At 44.9% G+C, this 24,424-nt stretch overlaps 1 protein-coding gene across 1 annotated transcript; it reads left to right on the top strand.

Annotated features, from left to right (window-relative positions):
- Positions 1-1,670: 1,670 nt before the first annotated feature.
- On the top strand, positions 1,671-24,070 carry LOC311240138 (hsp90 co-chaperone Cdc37-like). Its single transcript, XM_084328674.1, has 8 exons — positions 1,671-2,046; positions 13,600-13,881; positions 15,411-15,516; positions 17,863-17,978; positions 18,092-18,214; positions 19,594-19,776; positions 20,194-20,265; positions 23,595-24,070. The coding sequence occupies exons 1-8, from the start codon at positions 1,939-1,941 to the stop codon at positions 23,808-23,810; spliced, it is 1,206 nt and encodes a 401-aa protein (XP_084184800.1). The 5' UTR covers positions 1,671-1,938; the 3' UTR covers positions 23,811-24,070.
- The last annotated feature ends 354 nt before the right edge of the window (positions 24,071-24,424 follow it).

The raw sequence follows: 24,424 nt of genomic DNA on the forward strand, positions 1-24,424 counted from the left end.
AGAACGGGTACATCTGCATTTTGCTATGATGCCTCTATCTCATTAAAGTTTAAAACCTTTATCTACTAACCATTGTCAATCAAGTTGTACTGTTTTAATTTATATATCCTTACTTGTCTTATTGTTGCCTTTGTTGCTTATTACTGTATGTACACTGATGTGACTTATTACTGTATGTACACTGACGTGACTGTAAATGAGGGAAACCTCAGTTAACTTTATGAACAGATTGCTAAATAGGTACAATACAGTACGGCTCAATACACAATTGTTAAGGGGATGCAGACCAATGTGGAACGCCCTACCCAAAGCTGTAAAGGAATGTGGATCACTACCCACTTTCAAAACCTCTCTCAAGAGACACCTACGGGAGACTGCAATTCAACACTGGCCCCTGTAAATATCCTAACCCAACCCCCTCCAATGTACAGTCATTTACCTAGTATGGTTTTGTCAATAGTCCAATGTACAATTTTGTTTGTTTGTACAGAGTCTCCCCCCCCTCAATGTACAGTTTTGCTTGTTTATACAGTGTGCCCCCCCCCCCCCCCAACCACCTCCAATGTAAATTACCCAGTATGGTTGTCAATATCCCAGTGTACCCAACCCCCCCCACCCAACCTCCTCCAATGTACAGTTTCTACGTCAAATGTATATACTCCCTTTTCTTGACTCCTTCTGTATCACAAACAGTACTGTATTTGCAAATCTGGTATGTCATAAATGTATAGATGTAGCAGTACTGACTATCTGTATGTCATGTATGTCATATATGTCCTGATGAATTGAAAATGGGGGACCCTGGTGGAAACAAGACGAAAGTCTTTCTCTGGTCTGCATCCCCTTAACAATTGTGTGTATTGAGCTGTACTGTATTGTACCCATTCTGCAATCTGTTAATAAAGTTTTCAATCAATCAATCAAGAGAAAGACTTTCGTCTTGTTTACATCAGGGTCCCCCATTTTCAATTCATCATAACGTATATGACATACACAGCATACATGACATCATGACATTTATGGCATACATGACATACAGATATATATCATGATTCATGACATACAGATATACAGTACTGTTAAACAGAGATCCTAACAGAAAATATATACATACGAGGGGGAGGAAAGTCTTGTAAACAAGACAAAAGTATTTTTCTGGTCTTAATCCTCTTAGCAGTTGTTAGTATTGAGCCGTACTGTATTGTACCCATTCTGTAATCTAGTGTAAATAAAGTTTTCAATCAATCCTTCCTTTTTCGACTGGAGTCGGACCTCGTGCGTGATCCCCCCCCCCTAGCCTATGTTTGCGAAGACGCTCTCTGATTGGCTAGCCGCGTACAGCGAAGACCCTCTCTGATTGGTTTAGCGCCGAAGGGTCTCTTCCGCCTTGTACTGTACATAATATTCTCTGCTTCAAAGTGGTTATGCTTTGGCCCTCTTTCGAAGTGGGTTATGCTTAGAGTTAGGGTTAAGATTAAGGTTAGTGTTAGGGAACAACATATCAATTGTTGTTGAATATGCGGAAGAGACCCTTCGGCGCTAAACCAATCAGAGAGGGTCTTCGCTGTACGCGGCTAGCCAATCAGAGAGCGTCCCGCGTACGTCAATGCGACACAGGCGACGTGGTGACGACACAGGCGACGTGGTGACGCCAGGCGGAAACCCGGAAATCCGCAGCGCCTCTTCTTTCTAGTAGAATCTGTGGCGCTGAGCTGAGGCTTCAGGCTGGTCGTCTGACGGTAAACACACACAGAGTCACACCCTGTATCCGCGCGGGGGAGATATCGTTATTAATAAACACCGCGGCTTCCTGTAGGTTTGGAGACTTCTAAACAGTACTGTGGTGCGCTGCGTGTTTATTATCTCCAGACGAGTCATCCCACAGCTACAGGCTAACGCGCCGTGCTAGCAGCTAGCTGCAGTATCATCACCAGCATCATGTCCAGGATCGACTACAGCGTGTGGGACCACATCGAGGTGTCTGATGACGAGGACGACACCCACCCCAACATCGACACCCCCAGCCTCTTCAGGTGGAGGCACCAGGTACAGACCCCCACCCTAATCTAGGGACAGACCCTAACCTACACCAGGTACAGACCCTCACCCTAACCTACACCAGGTACAGACCCTCACCCTAACCTACACCAGGTACAGACCCTAACCTTAACCCAGGGACAGACCCTAACCTACACCAGGTACAGACCCTAACCTACACCAGGTACAGACCCCCACCCTAACCTACACCAGGTACAGACCCCCACCCTAACCCACACCAGGTACAGACCCTAACCTACACCAGGTACAGACCCTCACCCAGGTACAGACCCCCTAACCCTCACCTACACCAGGTACAGACCCTCACCCAGGTACAGACCCCCTAACCCTAACCTACACCAGGTACAGACCCCCACCCTAACCTACACCAGGTACAGACCCCCACCCTAACCTACACCAGGTACAGACCCTCACCCAGGGACACTTCAGTTAGTTCATGAAGCCACTGAGTGTTTCTGTAAAGGGAAAATGGGTGTAGCTGTAGCCAACATGTATACAGCCAGTTAGCTTGTTCAGCAAACGTCTCGCCCCTTCATGACTGATGATGCACGACGCCTTACAGCTGCATTCAAAGCAAGGCGTGCATCAGCAGTCACGAAAGGGGCTAGCAAACAGTTCATAGATTCAAATGCATTGTCATCATACAGCACAAGTACAGTACCAGTCACCCAAACAACTGCCTCTTTGAACTGCTGCGGTCAGGCAAGCGCTATCGGAGTCTCATGGCCGGCACAGAGAGACTCAGAAGGAGCTTCTGTCCCCAGGCCATCAGGATGCTCAACGAACAATAACACTAACAGAACATCAAATACACCCACAACACACACATCCACACGCACACACTCACTTTAAACAAACAACACACTGTAGCACCCACTTTACCCACTTTTTTTTGGCGCTTTTCCACTGCATGGTACCTACTCTACTCTACTCGGTATTTTCGGTTTTCCATTACCAAAGTACGGTACTTTTTGGGTACTTTTTTAGTCCCTGCTCTGTCGTGGTTCCAAGCGCGTGCCAAGCGGGTAGAACTGGTACTAGAAAAGTCACGTGAAACACTGCAGACCACTGATTGGTCAGAAGAGAGACGCGTCACTCGTTGGAGAGTCTGAACCTGGTCTGAACGAAAACAGAAAGCCGCCATCTTTAATGTCTCGCATAGGATTTCATTATGGTTGCAGCAGGCACAAGTTCAATAAATAAACAACACAGTCACTGTGTATTCTGCCTCATTTATTGATTAAACAATACCGACATCAACACAATTGCCACAGAGCGGAGAGTTTAGTTTTGCAAAAAGATCGCTGACTTGTTAAGGCTTAAGCTTATGTTGTGCTAATGTTGTGCTAGCGTTTTAGCATGGCTATCGTACATAGCGTGATCAATATAACTCGCTATTGATTGTTTGTATGAGTAACGTAAATGCTAGTAGAATAGACACAACGTGAGGTAATCACCATCCATTTTAAACCGGTTATTACCTAACGTTAGCAAATAGACGCGACTGGTAACGTTACAGCTTGTTAGCCTAATGCTAACGTTAACGTTAGCATAGACAGCCTAGCTAACGTTAACGCTTGTAGAATAGACACAATGAGAGGTAACGTTAGCGTTAGCAGAATAGACACAACGAGAGTCTCGTTAATGTTGTTATTGATTGATTGATTGAAAACTCTGTTTTACTCTGGCTTGCACGGCGCCTAGCTCACGGACATAGCTATACTGGAGCTCTCACAGAGCTATGGAGCTCTCAGCTGTACACCAGCAGCCCCGCCTCCCCACACGGAGACAAACTGAGTACTTTATTTTAGTACCTGCAGTGGAAAAGGAACGAAGTACCAGGTACCTAAAGCGAGTAGAGTAGAGTAGAGTAGGTACCATGCAGTGGAAAAGCGCCACACACACTTTATATTTATTGGCATCAATCCCATGCACCTCATTGCACCTCACCACCACAAGGTGGCACCACAAGCTAAGCTATAACTCACCATTCTACACTGTACTGTATAGTAGCTGACTGTATAGACTGTATAGAAGTATAGACCGTACATATACTGTATATATGTATATTGAACATTTTTGTTTTGTTTACACTTGTTTGTGTACTTGACTTTCTATTTTATACTTACTTATATTATACTATTTTACACTATCTTGTTATTTTATCTATCTGGCACACTCTCGGGAGCAAAACAGAAAGAAGCATTTCATGCTTTTCTGTATGCAGGGTTCCCACGGTACCTGGAAAACATTCAAAACATGGGATTCATTTTTTCATTTTCCAGGTATGGAAAGTAGGGCTGTCTTAAATACTTCGAAGCTTCGTTCGATGGCACAAGCTTCGAACATTAAAAAAGTGTGTATGTGTGTGTGGCCATTGGGTGGGGCCGGGGGACAAATACACTGGAGGAAAGTAACCCAGCTCAGCACTGCCCAAATTATATCATCACTATTGCCCGTTTGAAGGATATCATCCTCAAACACATATACACCTACATGCCTTGTAGAATTCCACACATAAGAAAGAAAGATACTGGGATGAATAAACAAAATAGGAAATAAAATGTAGAAATGCATGCAATACATAAATAAATATGAATCTCCATATATGAAATAGAACATTTAGATAAGGTGCTACTGAGATGTTTTGGTGAGTTCTTTGTTTTTTTGTGGAAGTTGCCCTTCTTAAAAATGCATGAACATTCACTGATAATTGGTCTGTAGTGGAGTCTACAAAGTCTACATTGCCGGACCATGTAGAATCTGGACCTTGTAGACTGACATAATTCTGTGCATAGTTTAGTCTACACAGGCCATATTTCAAATAATCAAAATCTTACTTCATTCATCTTAAACATTCTTGATTTGGGGGATTGGTAGTTCCCATGAAATCTGAAGTTGTTCAAACGACAACAGCGAGCCACCTTGAATTAAATCACACAGCCGAGTGAAACCTTGTTGGCTGCGTCACAGTCACGAAAGGGGCTACTTAATTCATTAATCCAATCCACTTTATTTATAGAGCACATTTAAAAACAACAAAGTTTACGAAAGTGCTGTATTGTAACTATTGGTTCTCAAAGGCAACTTAGATAGATAGATAGATAGATAGATAGATAGATAGATAGATAGATAAAGTATCTCGCAGCTCACAACAGTATACAGACATTGACCGTTCCCATACAGTTATTACACGTTATGTCTGCATCATGAATTAAAAATAAGTACATGATAAAATTCAATTAAATCATACCCATCAATATTAATAGGAGCGTGATTAGATAAAAGCAGGTGTATAAAAACAGTGTATAAAAACAGGTGTAAAAACAGGTGTAAAAAAAACAGGTGTAAAAACAGGTGTGTGGGTCAGAGGTCATGTCCCCCGCACTATAATACGCTGTTGTACAGTCCAGGGTTAGAAATTTAAAAAAAAATCAAGGGCTTTTTTTGCCCCCCTTAATTGATTTTCGGGGGCTTTTTTTTGTATTTCGGGGGCACTGAATTTTTATGATGAAAATTAACATAAGGATTATAAAACATTGTTGACACTTTTTTTTTACAGTCTTCGTCCCTATGTTTGATAATGTAATGTTAACACTTTGGGTGCCGGCCAGAAATCCGGAAAATGTATGTTCAAGTTCAAGTTCAAGTTCTTTAATAGTTGTCATACAGAAGTACAGAATACTTTCATACAAAATGCTTCTTACTGTTACGCTCCAGAGACTGTGCTAGACAAGATAGTATCAAATAACATAATAACATAATATAGCATGAATTTAGAAGAAGAAAATGAGGTCACAGTGTTCGGTATAGACATATGTACAATGTTCTGAGTTACCATATAATATACAATACACAATACTATGCAGTGTACTAATGTACAGTACTATCTAGTGCAAAGCAGAAATGGGATGAGGTACAATTTTAGGTACAATTTACAGTAAGGTGTACGAGTTGTAGTGCAATCCTTCATCCATAAATATAAAGTGTGGGGAGTGGGTGCTACAGTGTGTTTGTTTAAAGTGGGTGTGTGCTATAAAGTGTGTGTAGTGGGTGCTACAGTGTGTTTGTTTAAAGTGAGTGTGTGCGTGTGGATGTGTGTGCTATGTGTGTTTGGTGGTTGTTGTTGTGTAGTGTTCATTCATTGTTCGTTTAGCAGCCTGATGGCCTGGGGATAGAAGCTACTTCTGAGTCTTTCTGTGCTCGCCTTGAGACTCCTGTATCGCTTGCCTGACGGCAGCAGTTCAAAGAGGCAGTTGTTCGGGTGGCTCGAGTCCTTAATAATTCTCTTAGCCTTCCCCTTGCAACGCTTGTAGTAAATGTTCTGGAGGGTGGGGAGCCCCCCTCCAATTGTGCGTTCGGCTGCACGTGTCACTCTTTGTAGTCTGCTTTGGTCTTTTGCAGTGCTATTCCCAAACCAGGAGGTGATGTTGCCGGTCAAGATGCTCTCTATTGTACATGAGTAGAAGTTCTTAAGGATCTTCTGGCTGACTTGGAACTTCCTTAGGCGCCTGAGGAAGTAGAGGCGTTGTCGTGCCTTCTTCACCACACTGTTAATGTGTGTGGTCCATGTCAAGTCCTCGGATATGTAGGCTCCGAGGTACTTGAAGCTGTTGACTCTCTCAACCGGTGCCCCGTCGATGCTGAGGGGGCTGTAGTCCTTGACCCCCGACCTCCTGAAGTCCACAATCATCTCCTTTGTTTTGCTGACGTTCAGGGAGAGGCTGTTTTCCTGGCACCATCCCGCCAGGACCTTGACCTCTTCCAGGTAGGCCCTCTCGTCGTTGGCAGAGATCAGGCCCACCACCACTGTGTCGTCAGCAAATTTGACGATTGTATTGCTACTCCGCTGAGCCACACAGTCGTGTGTGTACAGGGAGTAGAGGAGGGGACTCAGAACACAGCCCTGGGGGGCCCCTATGTTGAGGGTGATGGATGAGGAGGTGCAGTTGCCTGCTCTCACCACCTGGGGTCTGCCAGTCAGGAAGTCCAAGACCCACTGGCAGAGGTCATAGCCCAAGCCCAGGTCCCTGAGCTTGGCTATGAGTATGGAGGGGACTATGGTATTGAATGCCGAGCTGTAGTCGATGAATAGCATTCTCACATAGTTCCCCTGCCTCTTGTCCAGGTGTGATGCTGCTGTGTGCAGCACATGGGATATGGCGTCCTCCGTGGACCTGTTGGGGCGGTATGCAAATTGCAGGGGGTCCATGTTGATGGGGAGGGAGGAGCAGATGTAGCCCTTTACTAGCTTCTCAAAGCACTTCATGGCTATGGAGGTGAGAGCTACAGGGCGGTAGTCGTTGAGGCAAGCAGGCTTGGATTTTTTGGGTACAGGGATAATAGTGGACTTCTTCAGGCAGGTGGGGATGACAGCCTGTTCTAAGGACAGTATGTGGATTGCCAGCTATATTTAACATGGATAAGTTCCCCTTCTTTGCAGGCAGGGAGCGAAATTAACTTTTTGACTCACCGGCCAGTGGCGGGTAGATGGGAAGAGTCTACCCGCCAAGCATATTTCTTACCTGCCAAAATGTTTTTGATTAAAAAAAAATATGTATATATTTTATATACATTTTTTTTTTAAATAAAATATATATTATATAATCATACTTGTAGTTGTATTATCTGCGAGACATCGCCACCACGCAATAAGTCAAAATGCTTGCTATCTGCAAACAGCTCCACTGTCTGTGTGTATACTTGAGTAGCCTCCAGCTCCAGCAAGGATTCTCCGGCCCTGCAGCTAGACCCTATATTCAGCTAGACCCTACATGCAAGGATTCTCCGGCGATGCAGCTGGACCCTATTTATAACGTTACGGTTCTATTGTCAAATCACATTCAACATGCCCTCAGCTAGAATACGCATTCAATCAATGTTATAAGACATTGATATCAGGAGCTATCTGTAGCTACTGCTAGCCCGGTAGATAACGTTAAGACAATTTAGTTTACTGGGACAGATGGTGAGCTAGCTAAGCTAGCTAACGAGGGAACGGAGGTATTGTGCACTCGAGTCGACTATTGCTGGAGCATTTGTTGATATCAGCAGCTATCAGTAGCTAGCCAGCTAGATACCGTTAGACAATGCCTCGTCATGTATTAAACTAAAAGTGAATAGTTGACTGGGTCATTGTTTAAACAGTAACGGTAGCTGGCTAGAGCAGACTGCCCGCATACGGCAATGGTGGCGTTTCAGGAAGTAAACAAGCCAAATAAGAGCTTCCGATTGGTCATTTGCTTTTTTTCTCATGAAACCAGTCACGTCACTCTACTGTGATTGGACCGTTGACCTGAGTGCAATGTGGGACTTGTAGTTTTTTAACGATCTCGCGACGGAGAAAAAAAAGACGAGCGCGGCTATAATCTGTACTCGCACAAGAGTATCGTTATGAACTATGGTTATGAACTACACGTCTACACGCCACACGGCGGGCAGCCCTCTAAGTGTCAAGCGCCAAAGGTAAAAACAGAGCGCCCCTGGCGGGTGGCGGGCTTTAGTTTCGGTCCCTGTTTGCAGGGCTATAACTTTTTAAATCATATTGCTAGATTGCCATTATTAGGGCCCATTCAAAGTCCTATATGTATTGTTCAGGGTGAAGCAACGTTAAACTTTTTCATTCACATATTCATACTAAAGTATGGTCTAATGTATAAGTATGTTTTCATCTCTTTCTGCAGCTTTCTCCAGAATGTGATCTATAGCCCCAAATGCATTATATTGATGATGCAATACAGCTTGATGGCAATCGGCGCGATATAAAAAATTCCAACTAGACGTACTTCTAGAAGTTACTACACGTCATCTGATGTTGACCGGATGGGCGAGGGGCCGTTTATAATTCCGTGGGCAGCGTTATACCAATCATCTAATGTGGGTCAAATGTTGATCATAGCAGTTAGAATCGAAGACGGTAATACTACACGCTAAAACTCACCCCAGTCTCCTCTAGGGGTGGGACAATACATCGATCCAGATCGATACATCGATGTAATTATCAACGATCGAATCGGATCGATGCGATGTAATAAGATCGATTCATATCCATACTCTTATTTTGAAAATCCTGTGGCGAGTCTCATAACTGATTGTGTTAAATGCGCATATGATATAATCTCGTATCGATCGCAGGCACCTGAATCTAATCGTATCGTATTGTATCGTGAGAGACTTTGTGATATCGGCAAATATCGTATCGTTGTCCAAAGAATCGATATCGTATCGTATCATGATGAAACTGGTGATTCCCACCCCTAGTCTCCTCGCGCCGTTGGGCGATCAGCGTAGAGTAGAAATTTTACCATTATGGGATGTCGATTTACCCGGTCCATTTCCAGGTTGTATAATGGTATATACGTCCAAATCATGTTGTTTATCGAGTTATTGGCAATGGATCGCTATGTATTGTGACGAGCCAGAGTGCCGGGAGCCAAACCGAGTGCCCGGAAGTAATATGGCCGAACAGCACAACCTCCACAGCACTTCCTGTTTGGCGATTGTGCCGATCGGCCACCAGATGGCGCTCCTGAACCGCCAGAGAGCTCAGTGGGTCCTCCTGGTGGATCTCAGGCCAGCGGAGGGGAAATATGAATCCGATCACAGATTTTTGAAATATTGATATTAAAGACGCTGTAAAGCGTCCTTCGGCAACTTGAGCATGGCCGGGAAGGACGCTGTAACACGTCTTCTGGCAGTTAAAGTGTTAATGTCTCTATATATAGGGCTCTAACCTAACCTTTTTCCCAAGGAGCACATGTGCTCCTAAATAAAATGTTAATAAATAAAATCTAAATAAAAATTTAGGAGCACACAAAGAAATTTAGGAGCACAGTGAAAATTGTTCAAGTAACACAGAGTTTATTAACTGCATTATTATACTGTGCGTGTGCACACTATGAATTGAAAATGGGGGACCCTGATGTAAACAAGACGAAAGTCTTTCTCTGGTCTGCATCCCCTTAACTTGTGTGTATTGAGCTGTACTGTATTGTACCCATTCTGCAATCTGTTAATAAAGTTTTCAATCAATCAAACGCAAAGGATATCGGTTGTCAAGCTGCTTTTGTATGTTGTAGTGTTGTTATGATACCAACATTTTGACTTTGATACAGATAGGAAAGGTAATGGAATATATTATTAGATGACAGAACATTGAAAATTCTTTATACAATTCTTTAATTCATTATGAAATAGAAATTCCGTTTTTGGGTGGAACGTTTGTTGCAAGGAGGGAGGAGGCGGGGACCGCTGCGTGTTACACACAACACGGAGAAATGGTCTAGCTGCTTCGGTGCGTCGTTAACGTTAACGTCGGAAGAAATTCCCCACTAAGCCCTAAATTCAGAGCAGAGCAGTATCCTAATGACTTTTATGCTTCAGTCGATAAGGTGTTTTGCGAATTCTGTCAACATACCGTGGGGACTGGACCCGCAAAAACACGTGCGAATATCACTTCAAAAGCCATGTCAGCCGGATTCCTCTCTTTCTCCTCGTCTCTCTTTTGCTCAAAATAAAAATGAATGGGCTTCATGGCTGGCTGATTTTTTTGCGTTGTCTGATTCTGAATGTATAACTTGTAGGGGTGCGACGATACATCGATCCAGATCGATACATCGATGTAATTATCAACAATCGAATCGGATCGATGCGATGTAATAAGATCGATTCATATCGATACTCTTATTTTGAAAATCCTGTGGCGAGTCTCATATCCGCCCAAGAACAACAGCAGTAGCTCCGTGTGTGTAGATGTTACAGCATAGCATTCTCCCTTTCTGTGTGTGTGTGTGCGGGCGTCTTTGGAAAGACCAGATGAGGTCAGAGGAGTTTGATGTTTAAATGTTATTTAAACATAAACAATATAATACATAATAAATGTAGGCCTATACATGATCATGCAACATCAACAAATTGTTGTAGGAACGGTTTGGGAGAGGGAGGTTGTGAGTTTTGAGTTCCAAAAAATGTAGCTTAAAGTTTAAAGCTCAATATATAAAAAGGTGGCACTTTACAGTGAACAGGAGGTCTATTTGTATTAAAAACAATAGATTGATTTTCCTTTAAATGTCTGGAAGAGCTCAAAAATACAAATGTCAAATGATATTTTCATTACCTTTTTTTTGTTGATCTAAATGTTACTGATTGTGTTAAATGGGCATATGATATCATCTCATATCGATCGCAGGCACCTGAATCTAATCGTATCGTATTGTATCGTGAGAGACTTTGTGATATCGGCAAATATCGTATCGTTGTCCAAAGAATCGATATCGTATCGTATCATGATGAAACTGGTGATTCCCACCCCTAATAACTTGCCTAAGCCGGTACCGTGACTTTGTTTTCGGGCGCTACTGTGATTGGACGTTTATGCGCCTTGTGTAATGTGGGACTATTATAACAGCGGAGCTGTTTTGTAATCGTCACTCGTCTCGAGTAAATGATTTTTCCGGGTGGCGCACACACACATATTATTAGGGGCAAATACAAGGGAAATGCTCGCACTGTAGATTAGGGGTGGGAATCACCAGTTTCATCATGATACGATACGATATCGATTCTTTGGACAACGATACGATATTTGCCGATATCACAAAGTCTCTCACGATACAATACGATACGATTAGATTCAGGTGCCTGCGATCGATATGAGATGATATCATATGCCCATTTAACACAATCAGTAACATTTAGATCAACAAAAAAAAGGTAATGAAAATATCATTTGACATTTGTATTTTTGAGCTCTTCCAGACATTTAAAGGAAAATCAATCTATTGTTTTTAATACAAATAGACCTCCTGTTCACTGTAAAGTGCCACGTTTTTATATATTGAGCTTTAAACTTTAAGCTACATTTTTTGGAACTCAAAACTCACAACCTCCCTCTCCCAAACCGTTCCTACAACAATTTGTTGATGTTGCATGATCATGTATAGGCCTACATTTATTATGTATTATATTGTTTATGTTTAAATAACATTTAGACATCAAACTCCTCTGACCTCATCTGGTCTTTCCAAAGACGCGCGCACACACACACACAGAAAGGGAGAATGCTATGCTGTAACGTCTACACACACAGAGCTACTGCTGTTGTTCTTGGGCGGATATGAGACTCGCCACAGGATTTTCAAAATAAGAGTATCGATATGAATCGATCTTATTACATCGCATCGATCCGATTCGATTGTTGATAATTACATCGATGTATCGATCTGGATCGATGTATCGTCCCACCCCTACTGTAGATCATATATATAATTATATATATAATTAGTAAACTGTCGGGGGCATTTTCTGCCCCCCTTAACTGATTTTCGGGGGCATTTTGTCCATTTTCAAGGGCATTTTGCCCCGAGCCCCCGTTAATTTCGAACCCTGGACTACAGTCTGATGGCTGTGGGGACAAAGGACCTCCTGTGCCGCTCAGTCCGTGAGTGCAGGGAGATGAGCCGTCCGCTGCGACTGCTGCTCTGCCCCACCAGGGGGCGGTGGAGAGGGTGGTTGGTATTGCCCATGATGGCCAGCAGCTTGCTCTGAGTGCGGCTCTCCACCACGGTCCCCAGTGGGTCCAGTCTCCTCCCCACCACTGAGCCAGCCTTCTTGACCAGCTTATCCAGCCGTCTGGTATCCCTGGCCGTGGTATTACCACCCCAACAGACAGCGGCGTAGAGGAGCACACTTGACACCACTGCCTGATAGAACATGAACAACATTTCCCCACACACATTAAAAGACCTGAGCCTCCTGAGGAAGAACAGCCGGCTCTGTCCTTTCTTGTAGAGCGCTTCCGCGTTAGCAGCCCAGGCCAGCTTATCATCCAGGTGCACGCCTAAATATTTGTATGTCTGCACCGTCTCAATGTTGTTTCCCCGTATGCTGACTGGTTGCAGAGGTGGTTTCGACCTGCGGAAATCCAGTACCATCTCCTTGGTCTTTTTTGCGTTCAGGAGAAGGCCGTTCCGTTCGCTCCAGTCGCTGAAGGCTCCCACCTGGTCCCTGTACTCTCCCTCCTGTCCCTTCCTCACACACGCCACAATCGCTGTGTCGTCCGAGTATTTTTGGACGTGGCAAGACTCAGAGTTGTAGTTGAAGTCTGCCGTGTAGAGGGTGAACAGGAACGGAGCGAGAACAGTCCCCTGTGGAGCCCCAGTGCTGCTGACCACTGTCTCCGAGACACAGTTGCCCATTCTGACAAACTGTGGTCGGTCTGTCAGGTAATCTGTGATCCAGGAAGTGAAGGAGGGATCCACCCCCATCTTCCTGAGCTTGTCTTTAAGTATGGGAGGTTGGATAGTATTAAAAGCGCTCGAAAAATCAAAAAACATAATCCTCACATAACTCCCCGGCTCATCCAGGTAGGAGTAGGCCCGGTGGGGCATGTAGAGGACCGCGTCGTCCACCCCGATGCTCTCCCGATACCCAAACTGCAGGGGGTCAAGGGCGTGTTCAGTCTGTGGCCTCAGATGGTGGAGAAGCAGCCTCTCCAGTGTCTTCATTATGTGTGATGTTCTCTCTCTCTCTTGTGTTCTCCAGGCCCGCGTGGACAGGATGGATGAGTTCCAGAAGAAGGGCGAGGAGATGGTGAAGGCCCAGAAGGAGTGCAAGCGGAGGCTGACGGAGGCCCAGAAGAAGACGCGGGAGCTGGCCAACTCGGCCACGGACGACGCCAAGGCGGAGCTGGGCAAGGCCCAGGCGGAGGAGAAGAGGCTGAAGAAGGAGGACCGGGAGTGGGAGAAGAGGGTGGACGAGCACAGCCGGGAGGAGAGGAAGATGCCCTGGAACGTGGACACGCTCAGCAAGGAGGGCTTCAGCAAGGTGAGGGCTTCAGGTGAGGTGGGGCTCCAGGTGAGGCTCCAGGTGAGGTGAGGCTCCAGGTGAGGGCTCCAGGTGAGGTGAGGCTCCAGGTGAGGCTCCAGGTGAGGTGAGGCTCCAGGTGAGGGCTCCAGGTGAGGTGAGGCTCCAGGTGAGGTGAGGCTCCAGGTGAGGTGAGGCTCCAGGTGAGGTGAGGGCTTCATATCAAGCGAAGAACTGAGAAATTTGGCAGAGAGAGACGGCAACATTATCGTGAAATATAAACATTGCGTGATGACTATTATATCTCCGCCTCCCAATGAAGAACATACCCAGCGGTTACCCCCCCCCGACCCTTTCTTCTTCTTATTATTATAAAGTTACTACTTATGATTAACAAAGGCATTCGATGTGTGTTCTATTATGATATGTGTGTAGTGTTCTGATAACGACTATTGGTGAAGCGATGTCGAGATTAATTTGGTTTGGCAGCGGGAGCTAGATTTGCGAGAAAAGGAAACGCGAACTCGCCGATTTTCCCACGGATCCCACGGGCCGAATATTTCCTTTTCCTAAATCGCTTCCATCATCGAAAACAAGGGGAAAAGGTCGTCTCGCTACCCTGAAAATTTCACGTGATTTTAAAAACGCTGTATTAAGTGAGCCTATTATGGGCTCCACGCGAGCTTTCTACCGTGGGTACATCTGGGCGTCCCGCAACTTGTACTCAGTCACATGTAGCCCCGAAAATGCTTAGAAAAGGAAAGCCGAAAGCGTGGAATAAACTCGCCGAAACGGTAAAGTGTCCCACGGGCGCGCCGTGATTCCGATCCGCGTGAAAATATTCACGGCCATAGAGGAGACCGTGGGACACCTTTTTGCAACCGAATATGTGTCTCGAATTTGCTCCCACGCGGCGCGGAAAAATCGGACATGGCACTCTCTCCCACCGCTCTCGAAAATCGGCCTTCCTCCGCTATGTCGTGCACAGGGGGCTACTGACAGACAGGTTCCATCCCGAGTATATGAGAGGAGCTTCGGAGAGGCTCCAGGAGAGAGGAGAGAGGCTGAAAACCCGCAGTTCTTGCCCGACTGATGGGAGCCGAATCCCGGATCCGATTTTGATGATGAATACCCCCAAAACATGGAGATTTTGATGATGAATACCCCCAAAACATGGAGGTCCCGAAAATTTTTAAAAACCCAAACGTTTTTTACATTTTTTATATATATATGCCTATGCCTATATATATTTTTTTTTCATAAAAAATATATTTTTTGACAAGTAAAAAAAAAAAATCGTTTTTCAGTCCGATTTCGGGGAACGTGGTCCAGGGTGGTCGGATCGACTCGGGACAAAACCTTACCTAAAGATTAACCCTCCCTCTCCCTAACCCAGAGCGTGGTGAGTTAACCCTCCCTCTCCCTCTCCCTAACCCAGAGCGTGGTGAGTTAACCCTCCCTCTCCCTAACCCAGAGCGTGGTGAGTTAACCCTTCCTCTCCCTCTCCCTAACCCAGAGCGTGGTGAGTTAACCCTTCCTCTCCCTCCCAGAGCGTGGTGAACGTGCTGCCAGACCCGGCGGACGAGACGGAGGAGCAGAAGGAGCAGAAGCACAAGACGTTCGTGGAGAAGTACGAGAAGGAGATCAAACACTTTGGTACGACGCCCCCTGCTGGCCTCCCACCTGTCTCGAGGGTTAGGGTTAGAGAAGGAGATCAAACACTTTGGTACGACGCCCCCTGCTGGCCTCCCACCTGTCTCGAGGGTTAGGGTTAGAGAAGGAGATCAAACACTTTGGTACGACGCCCCCTGCTGGCCTCCCACCTGTCTCAAGCCAAGCCCTCTTTTCTTCAACCTCCAATCACAACTGACCAACGAACCAACGGTTGTGATTGGAGGATCAAGAAAAGAAGGCAGGGCTTGAGACGGGTCAATTAGTTTAGTTTATTAGGATCCCCAACGAACTACCGCATCGCAGGAGCTTTCCTCCCTGGGGGGTCCTGGGGGGTCCACAAAGAAACTTACATTGTGACCCTGCAGCATAATACTGACATCATCACATATAACGTTACAAGTAAACATGACAAAGGACTAGTACACACACAGACAGACAGACAGACAGACAGACAGACAGACAGACAGACAGACAGACAGACAGACAGACACACCGACACACACAGACAGACACACACACAGACACACACAGACACACACACAGACAGACACAGACAGACATACGGACAGACAGACAGACAGACAGACAGACACACACACACAGACGGACACACAGACAGACAGACACACACAGACAGACAGACACACACAGACAGACAGACACACACAGACAGACAGACAGACAGACACACACCGACAGACACACACACAGACACACACAGACAGACAGACACACACACAGACAGACACACATAATACTAACATCATAACATAACATTACAGGTAAACGGGACAAAGGACTAGAGACTTGGACTAGTACACACACAAGACAAGCTCCAATATCCAATAATCAAACTATGTGAAATATCTTGGAATACTTAACTGTACACAACTACAGGCATTAAAGCGTTCCGTCAATTTGATTCGCAGTCTGACGGAATTGGCTACCTGGTATAATATGATTTGTAGATGCATACAGATTTAAACTAAATTGAGCCAATCGGAGGCGTCAAATATCATGAAAAAGGGAATTTCTTTTCTATCGCGGCGCAGCCGTGCCAAGCAGTCATTGGCGAGCTGCGGAGCGATACTGGCAGGACGCAGCGACTCGAGAGACAGGATTACGCTAATAGTTCGTCGTCGGAAATGTATAATAATCGCACATTTATGCCCGCACCACAAAGCTTATTGAAGGGTCAGCGGCGGTGCGACGGCTCTACCGGTGAGTCTCAGCCTGTTTGTTATATGAAAATGTAATTGTAGTGCTGTCAGACCCTGATACGGGTTGTCTTTCTTTTTCTTTTAGCTAACGCTATTAAATATACATATACAGTGCAGGTTAAAATAAGAATGACTTTGCCTGAAAAAAAGATGTTTAGTCAGGAGATGTTTTGAGATGACGCACCCCCGCGGGAATCTACTTTACCATAAATCATAGGCTGATATAATACGCTACATTCTCTTTAAACATATACATGTTACAGGGCAAAAGTAATAGATTTAATCACTTTTATTCTTTTAAACTTGGTCTGACCGACCTTCAGCATAGACCATGAACAGGCAGTAGATCCAGTAGAAACGCATGTCAGAAAACACGAGTCTTACGCCTCGTGCGTCAAATCTCTCCTTGTTTACCGACGTCACATCCACCACCTGCTTATGTACCTGCTTGCACTTAGCGTTACGCACGCCTGCTATATCGATTAGCTAACGTTAGCATAATAACGTTAATGGAAGGAGTAAGCCGGCCACTAAAAAGAAAACCCACCGCGGTGTTCTCAGACGAAAGAGGATGAGCGGCACCACCCACCAAAAGAAAGTTTCGAGTGGAAGTTTGAAGAGACTGGCTAGGGAGGCTGTAGTGGTGAGTTGTTAGCTTGTTCCGTGTTCCGCAACTATGTCAAAAAGAAAAACAGAAACAACACATTTGTCATTGTCGTGTTACTTCACAGTACAAATACGTGAGTCCTCTGCTGTGGTTGTGAGTATCCTTTATTAGCTTAACTGTACATTCGATTATCGACGAAACCGAAACAAGTAGGCTCCCTTAGTTAAAACGCTAACGCTATTAAAAAAAATACAGTGCAGGTTCAAATAAGAATATGACTTGGCCAGAAAAAAAGTTCAGTCAGGAGATATTTTTTTGCTTTAATCCCTGCAACTATATGCCCACTCATTTAGTTCATACACGCCTAATGGAACAGCTAATTAAATCCATGTTGCTGCATAATAGTGTATTCGTACCTCATAATTGTAACTCACTTTTACAATCGCATTTGAAAAACATAAAAAAAAAAACGTTCTGGTTGTGTTCTGGTTCTGGCTGCAGGCATGCTGGGCCGCTGGGACGACAGCCAGAAGTACCTCTCCGACCAGTCTCACCTGGTGTGTGAAGAGACCGCCAACTACCTGGTCATCATGTGCATCGACCTGGAGGTGGAGGAGGTGAGACCTGCACCCTAACCCCACCCTGACCCCACCCTGCACCCTGCACCCCACAGGGCTCTGCTCCTGGGTCAGGGTTAAAGCTGTGCCCCCTCTCTGCCCCCTCTCTGCAGAAGCGAGCCCTCATGGAGCAGGTGGCCCATCAGACCATCGTGATGCAGTTCATCCTGGAGCTCGCCAAGAGTCTGCAGGTCGACCCGCGGGGCTGCTTCCGCCAGTTCTTCAACAAGATCAAGGTGTGTGTGTGTGTGTGTGTGTCTGTGTGTGCGTGTGTGCGTGTGTGTGTGTGTGTGTGTGTGTGTGTGTGTGTGTGTGTGTGTGTGTGTGTGTGTGCAGGGATGCTACATTCCAACAGTGATGTCATCATCAGGCTGCTCTACAGTTATGCAGCATCATTAGTCAGGTGTCAGGTGTCGGCGGTAACTGAGCTTATTAGTCATGGAGATACCACATCGCCACGGCAACCCTAACAACAAAGGTAACTGTACTTACAGTGGATTTCATTCACGGTTCTTGCTGCCCTGTGACGGTCACTTGGCCCGATCCATAGATGTGTGACTTGGCCACAATAAGGTAATTTATAGGCCTGATATTCTATATTTTATAATCATATTTCAAATTGCATTGGTCCGCAAAATTCTCTACTGTATCTACAAAACCCGCTGTTAATCATCTGCCCTTTATTCATCTGCTTAGATTTGTAGTAAACGTGACGTCAAGAAGCTGCTGAATGAGCTCAGTGGTGTTATTCAACGTCCAAGATGGAAGAAAAATATATTATATTAATCATAATTTATATCCTCCTTTGGTTCATTACAATTTTCTCAAGCCTAGTAACAGACACAATATTTCTGACACTGGGAATACATTCCCTGAGACCCATAGATGTCCCTAGATACCACTTACTTGGGTATGTACGTACTGTAATGTATGTAATGTAATGTATGTACTTTTAGGCAAACGTTCTGAAAATATGGAGGAGGTTAAAAGGTATTAAAAAGTCTCAATTAATTTGAAGCCATTGACCTCTGCCCTCTGGTCCCTGTCTGTCAGATATGATCCACTTCACAGCTGCTGCTATGTGTTTTATTTTTTCTAGTATGGTCGTGAACTTGGTATTAAACTTTGCTCTGGTCTTAAAAAGTCTTATGGTACATTTATTTACACATTGGTATCGTTCCGATTGTCAAAATAGGGCCGATTTTGAATAAGAACTATATATTTGTTTTTAAAACATTCAAAATTATTTTATTTTATCTAACATGTTTTGGTCTTAAATTGTTAAAAAATATCAGTAATTTCTGAAAATAAATGACAAAAGTACAAATAAATGCATTTAGAAAAATAGCTCTTTATTTGATTATCATAAAAATGTGTTTTCTATACAGAGATATCGATATCGCTATCGGCCAGAACAGCAATATTAATATCGCTATCGGCCAGAACATCAATATTAATATCGCTATCGGCCAGAACATCAATATTAATATCGCTATCGGCCAGAACATCAATATTAATATCGCTATCGGCCAGAACAGCACTAGTGTTAACGGAGTGCCACGTCACCAGCAGTACCAGGTTAGGGGCACTAATGTTAACCCTGCGTCTCCCTCAGACTGCAGACCAGCAGTACCAGGACGCCTTCAACGACGAGCTGGAGTCCTTCAAGGAGAGGGTCCGCGGCCGGGCCAAGGTCCGCATCGAGAAGGCCATGAAGGAGTACGAGGAGGAGGAGCGGCAGAAGCGCATCGGACCCGGAGGCCTGGATCCTGTAGAAGTATACGAGTCTCTGCCCGAGGTTTGTCTGAGAGGAGAGGAGGGGAGTAGGAGGAGAGGGGAGGAGGGGAGGGGAGGGGAGGGGAGGAGAGGAGAGGAGAGGAGAGGAGGGGAGGGGAGGGGAGGGGAGGGGAGGGGAGAGGCCTGGATCCTGTAGAAGTATACCAGTCTCTGCCCGAGGTTTGTCGGAGAGGAGAGGAGAGGAGAGGAGCAGAGAGGAGAGGAGAGGAGAGGAGGAGAGGAGAGGCCTGGATCCTGTAGAAGTATACGAGTCTCTGCCAGAGGTTTGTCTGATAGGAGGGGAGAGTTCTCCAGCCTTTAGTTCTCCAGCTCTTGGCAGCAGTCATCCCCCCTGTGTGCATGGTTGTATCCCCCCCCCCCCCCTGTCTCCCTGGTAGTGATGATAAATATCTCACTGGGTTTATCTTCTTAAATGCAGGAAATGCAGAAATGCTTTGACGACAAGGACATCCAGCTCTTGCAGGACGCCATCAGCAAGATGGACCCCACGGTGAGTTTCAACGACATGCGCTTCATTTCACTTCATGCTTCTAGTCATCTTTTGTCAATTCTGTTGACCATATTCACACAGTGTTCTGTTGACCATATTCACACAGTGTTCTGTTGACCATATTCACACGGTGTTCTATTGACCATATTCACACGGTGGCCGTTTCGAAACAGATCATTGGAAAATCGCAGAATCAACCTTCCAGTGTGTGAATTTATTTCTTCTTCGCTGGTGTTAAAAATGCATTCGTTCTAAACGGGCATCATGCAAATGGTGATCATCCTATACATCTGGGAAATCGGTTTACCAAGCTTTTGTTTATGGAATAATTTATCATTGATGCATATTGATCTGCTGTCATTGGGCTCATGAGTTGACCTCTTCGGGGAGGGAGGGGGGGGACTGTGTGGTGTGGTGTGGTGGGGGCCGTTATGAAAGCTGCCCCAGCCCCTCCCCCTCCTTAACACAAACCTAAACTAACGTTACAACTAACCTAAAGTTAGTTTAGGTATCCATAAACTTCAATCGGTGCGGATCCTTTCGTGACTGTAGGGAACTTGGAGGGTACAAGTCTGACACTATTTTCGGGCCATTCTGCTCACATGCCATGAACCCAAGGTGGGAACAGTAAGTCAGTAAATAAATAAGTTTTAGTTTTATTTCTTTATAATATTTTATTTTCAGCTTTTATAGTTTCTGATAAGTGCCCACGCTAGGTCTTAGGTCAGATCATTAACTTCATAACTCATTGGTCTGCTCATCTTGATATCAAGCAGCGTCCTGCGAAGTGGTTGACATGCAGAACCAAATGAGTCTACAAAATGTTGTTGTTACTACTGACCGACAAGAGATAGCGAATGCACCGTTCCGACCCCCCCAGTCATCGACCTTAGGTCGAGTGATTGAAGTTGCGGAATCTTTTATTTTATTTGCACTGGGAAGGACTCTTTATTCAGATGAGGTCCATTTCCCTTATCCGTTACACGTATTATCACTGTATGGCTTTACTTGATAATCCCATTATACAGAACCCACTTCTACATCCATACATATACAGTTCTTTCTCTAGGTCTCTGTGTGGATAAAAGCCCACTCCTAGGGTTTTACATCATAAATCAGGAACATTACGGGACCGTGTTGTTGCCGACTGGTTAAAGACACACTTCTAAAGTTTTTACATCATAAATCATAAACATCACGAAGCAATGGGTAAAGTTACAATGCAAAAACATTTCAATGCTTACCCGTCCGTCTGGTCAGAAGAATGGATACAAAAAGATATATTATAAAAAGCTGTTTTATTTAGAAAAAGCAAGTTACAGAAGAGACTTCATTGGAAATGTCCAACTCAGTTAAAAGAAGTATAAAACAAAAACATCAAAGGCCTAACACGGCTTGTGCCTGGTGTCTGCAAGCAAAATCTTCAAATCTGGCCTCTCGAAGGAGGAACAGTCATTTTTATATTGATCCGGCATCATATTTCTATTGGTCTAAAAACAGTGATGTCACAGGGATGTCATTTCACTAGCCAACCAACGTACAATACGTAGTATATATTTATCCAATCGTTTTACTTTACGTGCACAGTAAGTGTCCCTCCCTTTTCTTTTACTTGCGTTACCTTCAGTTACATAGTTTTTTCAAGTATGAGAAAGTCCCTCCACTTTTCATCTTATTCAGAACTTACAAAGGGTTAACCTGGTAACCATGCGTCTGCCGGCCGGAGAGCTCAGGGAAGAGGCCCTGCCTGGCAAGGTCACATTCTTTACAGTTAACTCCCTACTGCATGTTCATGTGGAGGGAGGGAGACAGATACATCTGTACAGACCAAGCAAATCATTCTTAAGCAGAAACATATAATTTGCCGATGAAACATATAATCAATATAGCATTATACATATCTATACCTTTATACCTACAGTATATATGTTTCCATAATTATTATATGTGAAAAATAGGTTAGATTCACACAACAATCATTTCACTGTCTTCCAACCAGAGTTTAGTTTTAAAGTCTATAAAGAATATACTGGTTATAAAGGAACAAACAGGATGTCAATTTCCAAAAGGGTCACTGTTGTTCTGTGGCACTTCACAGTTTCACAAACACACATCAAGACAAATCACAAACACAAAGAAATTAAAAATAAAATCAAAAAACACAAACAGTATGTTGCCAGACACTGTCACATCAATGAACAAACATACACCATGTCATATAGTGTACACTAAGGACGCAAGGGGCTGGTTTTCTGACATATATATACATATTATATATATATATATATATATATATATTTTACAAAAAATACACGGGAGGACATTGAGAAGCACTTATGTTCTAGCTAAGCATTCCAAAAAGGGACCCCTATCATATTAAATTAGTTCGAGGTCTCGGACCTACTGTGACGGAATATGTTTTATTTCTAAAGCACATTTAAAACAACTGTAGTTGCACCAAAGGGGGCGACAGTGGCTCAGGAGGTAGAGCGGTCGTCTGGTAGTCGGAAGGTTCCGGGTTCTCTTCCCGGGCAGCGTGTCGAAGTGTCCTTGAGCGAGACACTTAACCCCTAATTGCTCCCGATGAGCAGGTCGGCACCTTGCATGGTCGCCTCCGCCGTCGGTGTGTGAATGTGTGAGTGAACAGGTAAAGCGCTTTGGATAAAAGCTGTTATATAAATGCACCATTTACCAGTTTCAAGTTTGTTTTTATGCTTGGTTCTGTATGAGCCTCCTGAGAATGTGCTTCATACAGTGAAAAAAGTAAGTAAACGAGGAATAAGTCCCAACACTATACAAATATACAAACTAGAGCGGCTGGGTGGCGCAGCGGACATTGCGCCTGTCACCAACGCAAGAGACACCGGGTTCGAATCCGGCTGTCGGCGTTGCCTCCGGCTTGGGCCGGCCGTCATACTAACTCAATTGGCAGAGTCAGCGGGTGGGAAGTCGATGGGTGGTAATCTGGTCGTTGTAAACAGCGACTCCTACAGGTCGGTCAGGGCGCCTGCACAGCAGAGACAGGAAGTGGCGGGGGCAGCGTGAGCCTCCCACACGTTACACCTCGCCACAGAGTCCGCGCTGGCAGGTGAAAAGATGTGACAGGCTGCCTCCTCGTGTACCGGAGGGGACACGTGATGCAAGGCTTCTATCCTCCCTACAACCGACCAGTGGGGGGCATAGTCTAGCAACGATCAGGATGGGATGGGAGAAAAATCACAGAAAAAGGAGGAGAAAAAGTAGATAAAAAAAACTAAGTACAATACTCCTCTCGCTACACAATCAAGTTGTAATGACGTTTCATGATCATGTCATTCTGTCCATTTCAGGAGGCAAAGGTCCACATGAAGAGATGCATCGAGTCCGGCCTCTGGGTCCCCAACTCCAGGACGGGCGACGGGGAGGACAAGGACGAGGAGGGGGCCTTCGACGAGGCCAAGCAGGAGGAGGAGGAGGAAGAGGAGGAGGAGGAGGAGAGCAAGAAGCTGGTGGAGGGCAAGAAGCTGGTGGAGGGCAAGAAGCTGGTGGAGGGCAAGAAGGAATGACCCGACACTGACTCTCACCATGATGCTACTTTCCGCATATGTACTCGCCCACTGTATTGCTATCTCCCATGTGTAGTTTGTTTCCAGGGTACTGGAACAATGATGAAACTTGTCAAAGATATTTACCTCTATGAGTTAAAGGACTCGGCGTAGTGTTCACTGCACCACCACGTTGCTGCGTCACCTGCTTGGGGGGGGGGGGCCTTTCCTGTTTCTTAAACCTGTTTCTGTCCGGGCCTCAGTAAAGCTGTATTCTTATGTTTCTGTCTATGGTCTCGTCTAATTGCGTGTGTGTGTGCGGGGGGGGGGGGTGTCTGTGTGTGTGTCAAGTCAAGTAATTTATTTATAAAGCACGTTTAAAAGCCCAAGAGCCAACCAAAGTGCTGTACAATCAAAGCATAAAATCAATGTCCTAATATAAAATACAAAAATACAAAAAGGCACAACAGGACAAGACGGTACATTCAGAGAATGTAGGCCAACAAGCGGATAGGGGGGGGGGTGTGTGTCTAAGCACTCGCCTACCATTGATGCATGTGATACAAGATACAAGAGTTTTATTTGTCACGGCATACAGGTATACAGTGAAATGCGGGGGGTCTCGCCCGCAACGA

This window comes from Notolepis coatsorum (assembly GCF_963971535.1).
Source record: "Notolepis coatsorum genome assembly, chromosome: 14".
In the NCBI taxonomy this organism is placed as follows: Eukaryota; Metazoa; Chordata; class Actinopteri; order Aulopiformes; family Paralepididae; genus Notolepis; species Notolepis coatsorum.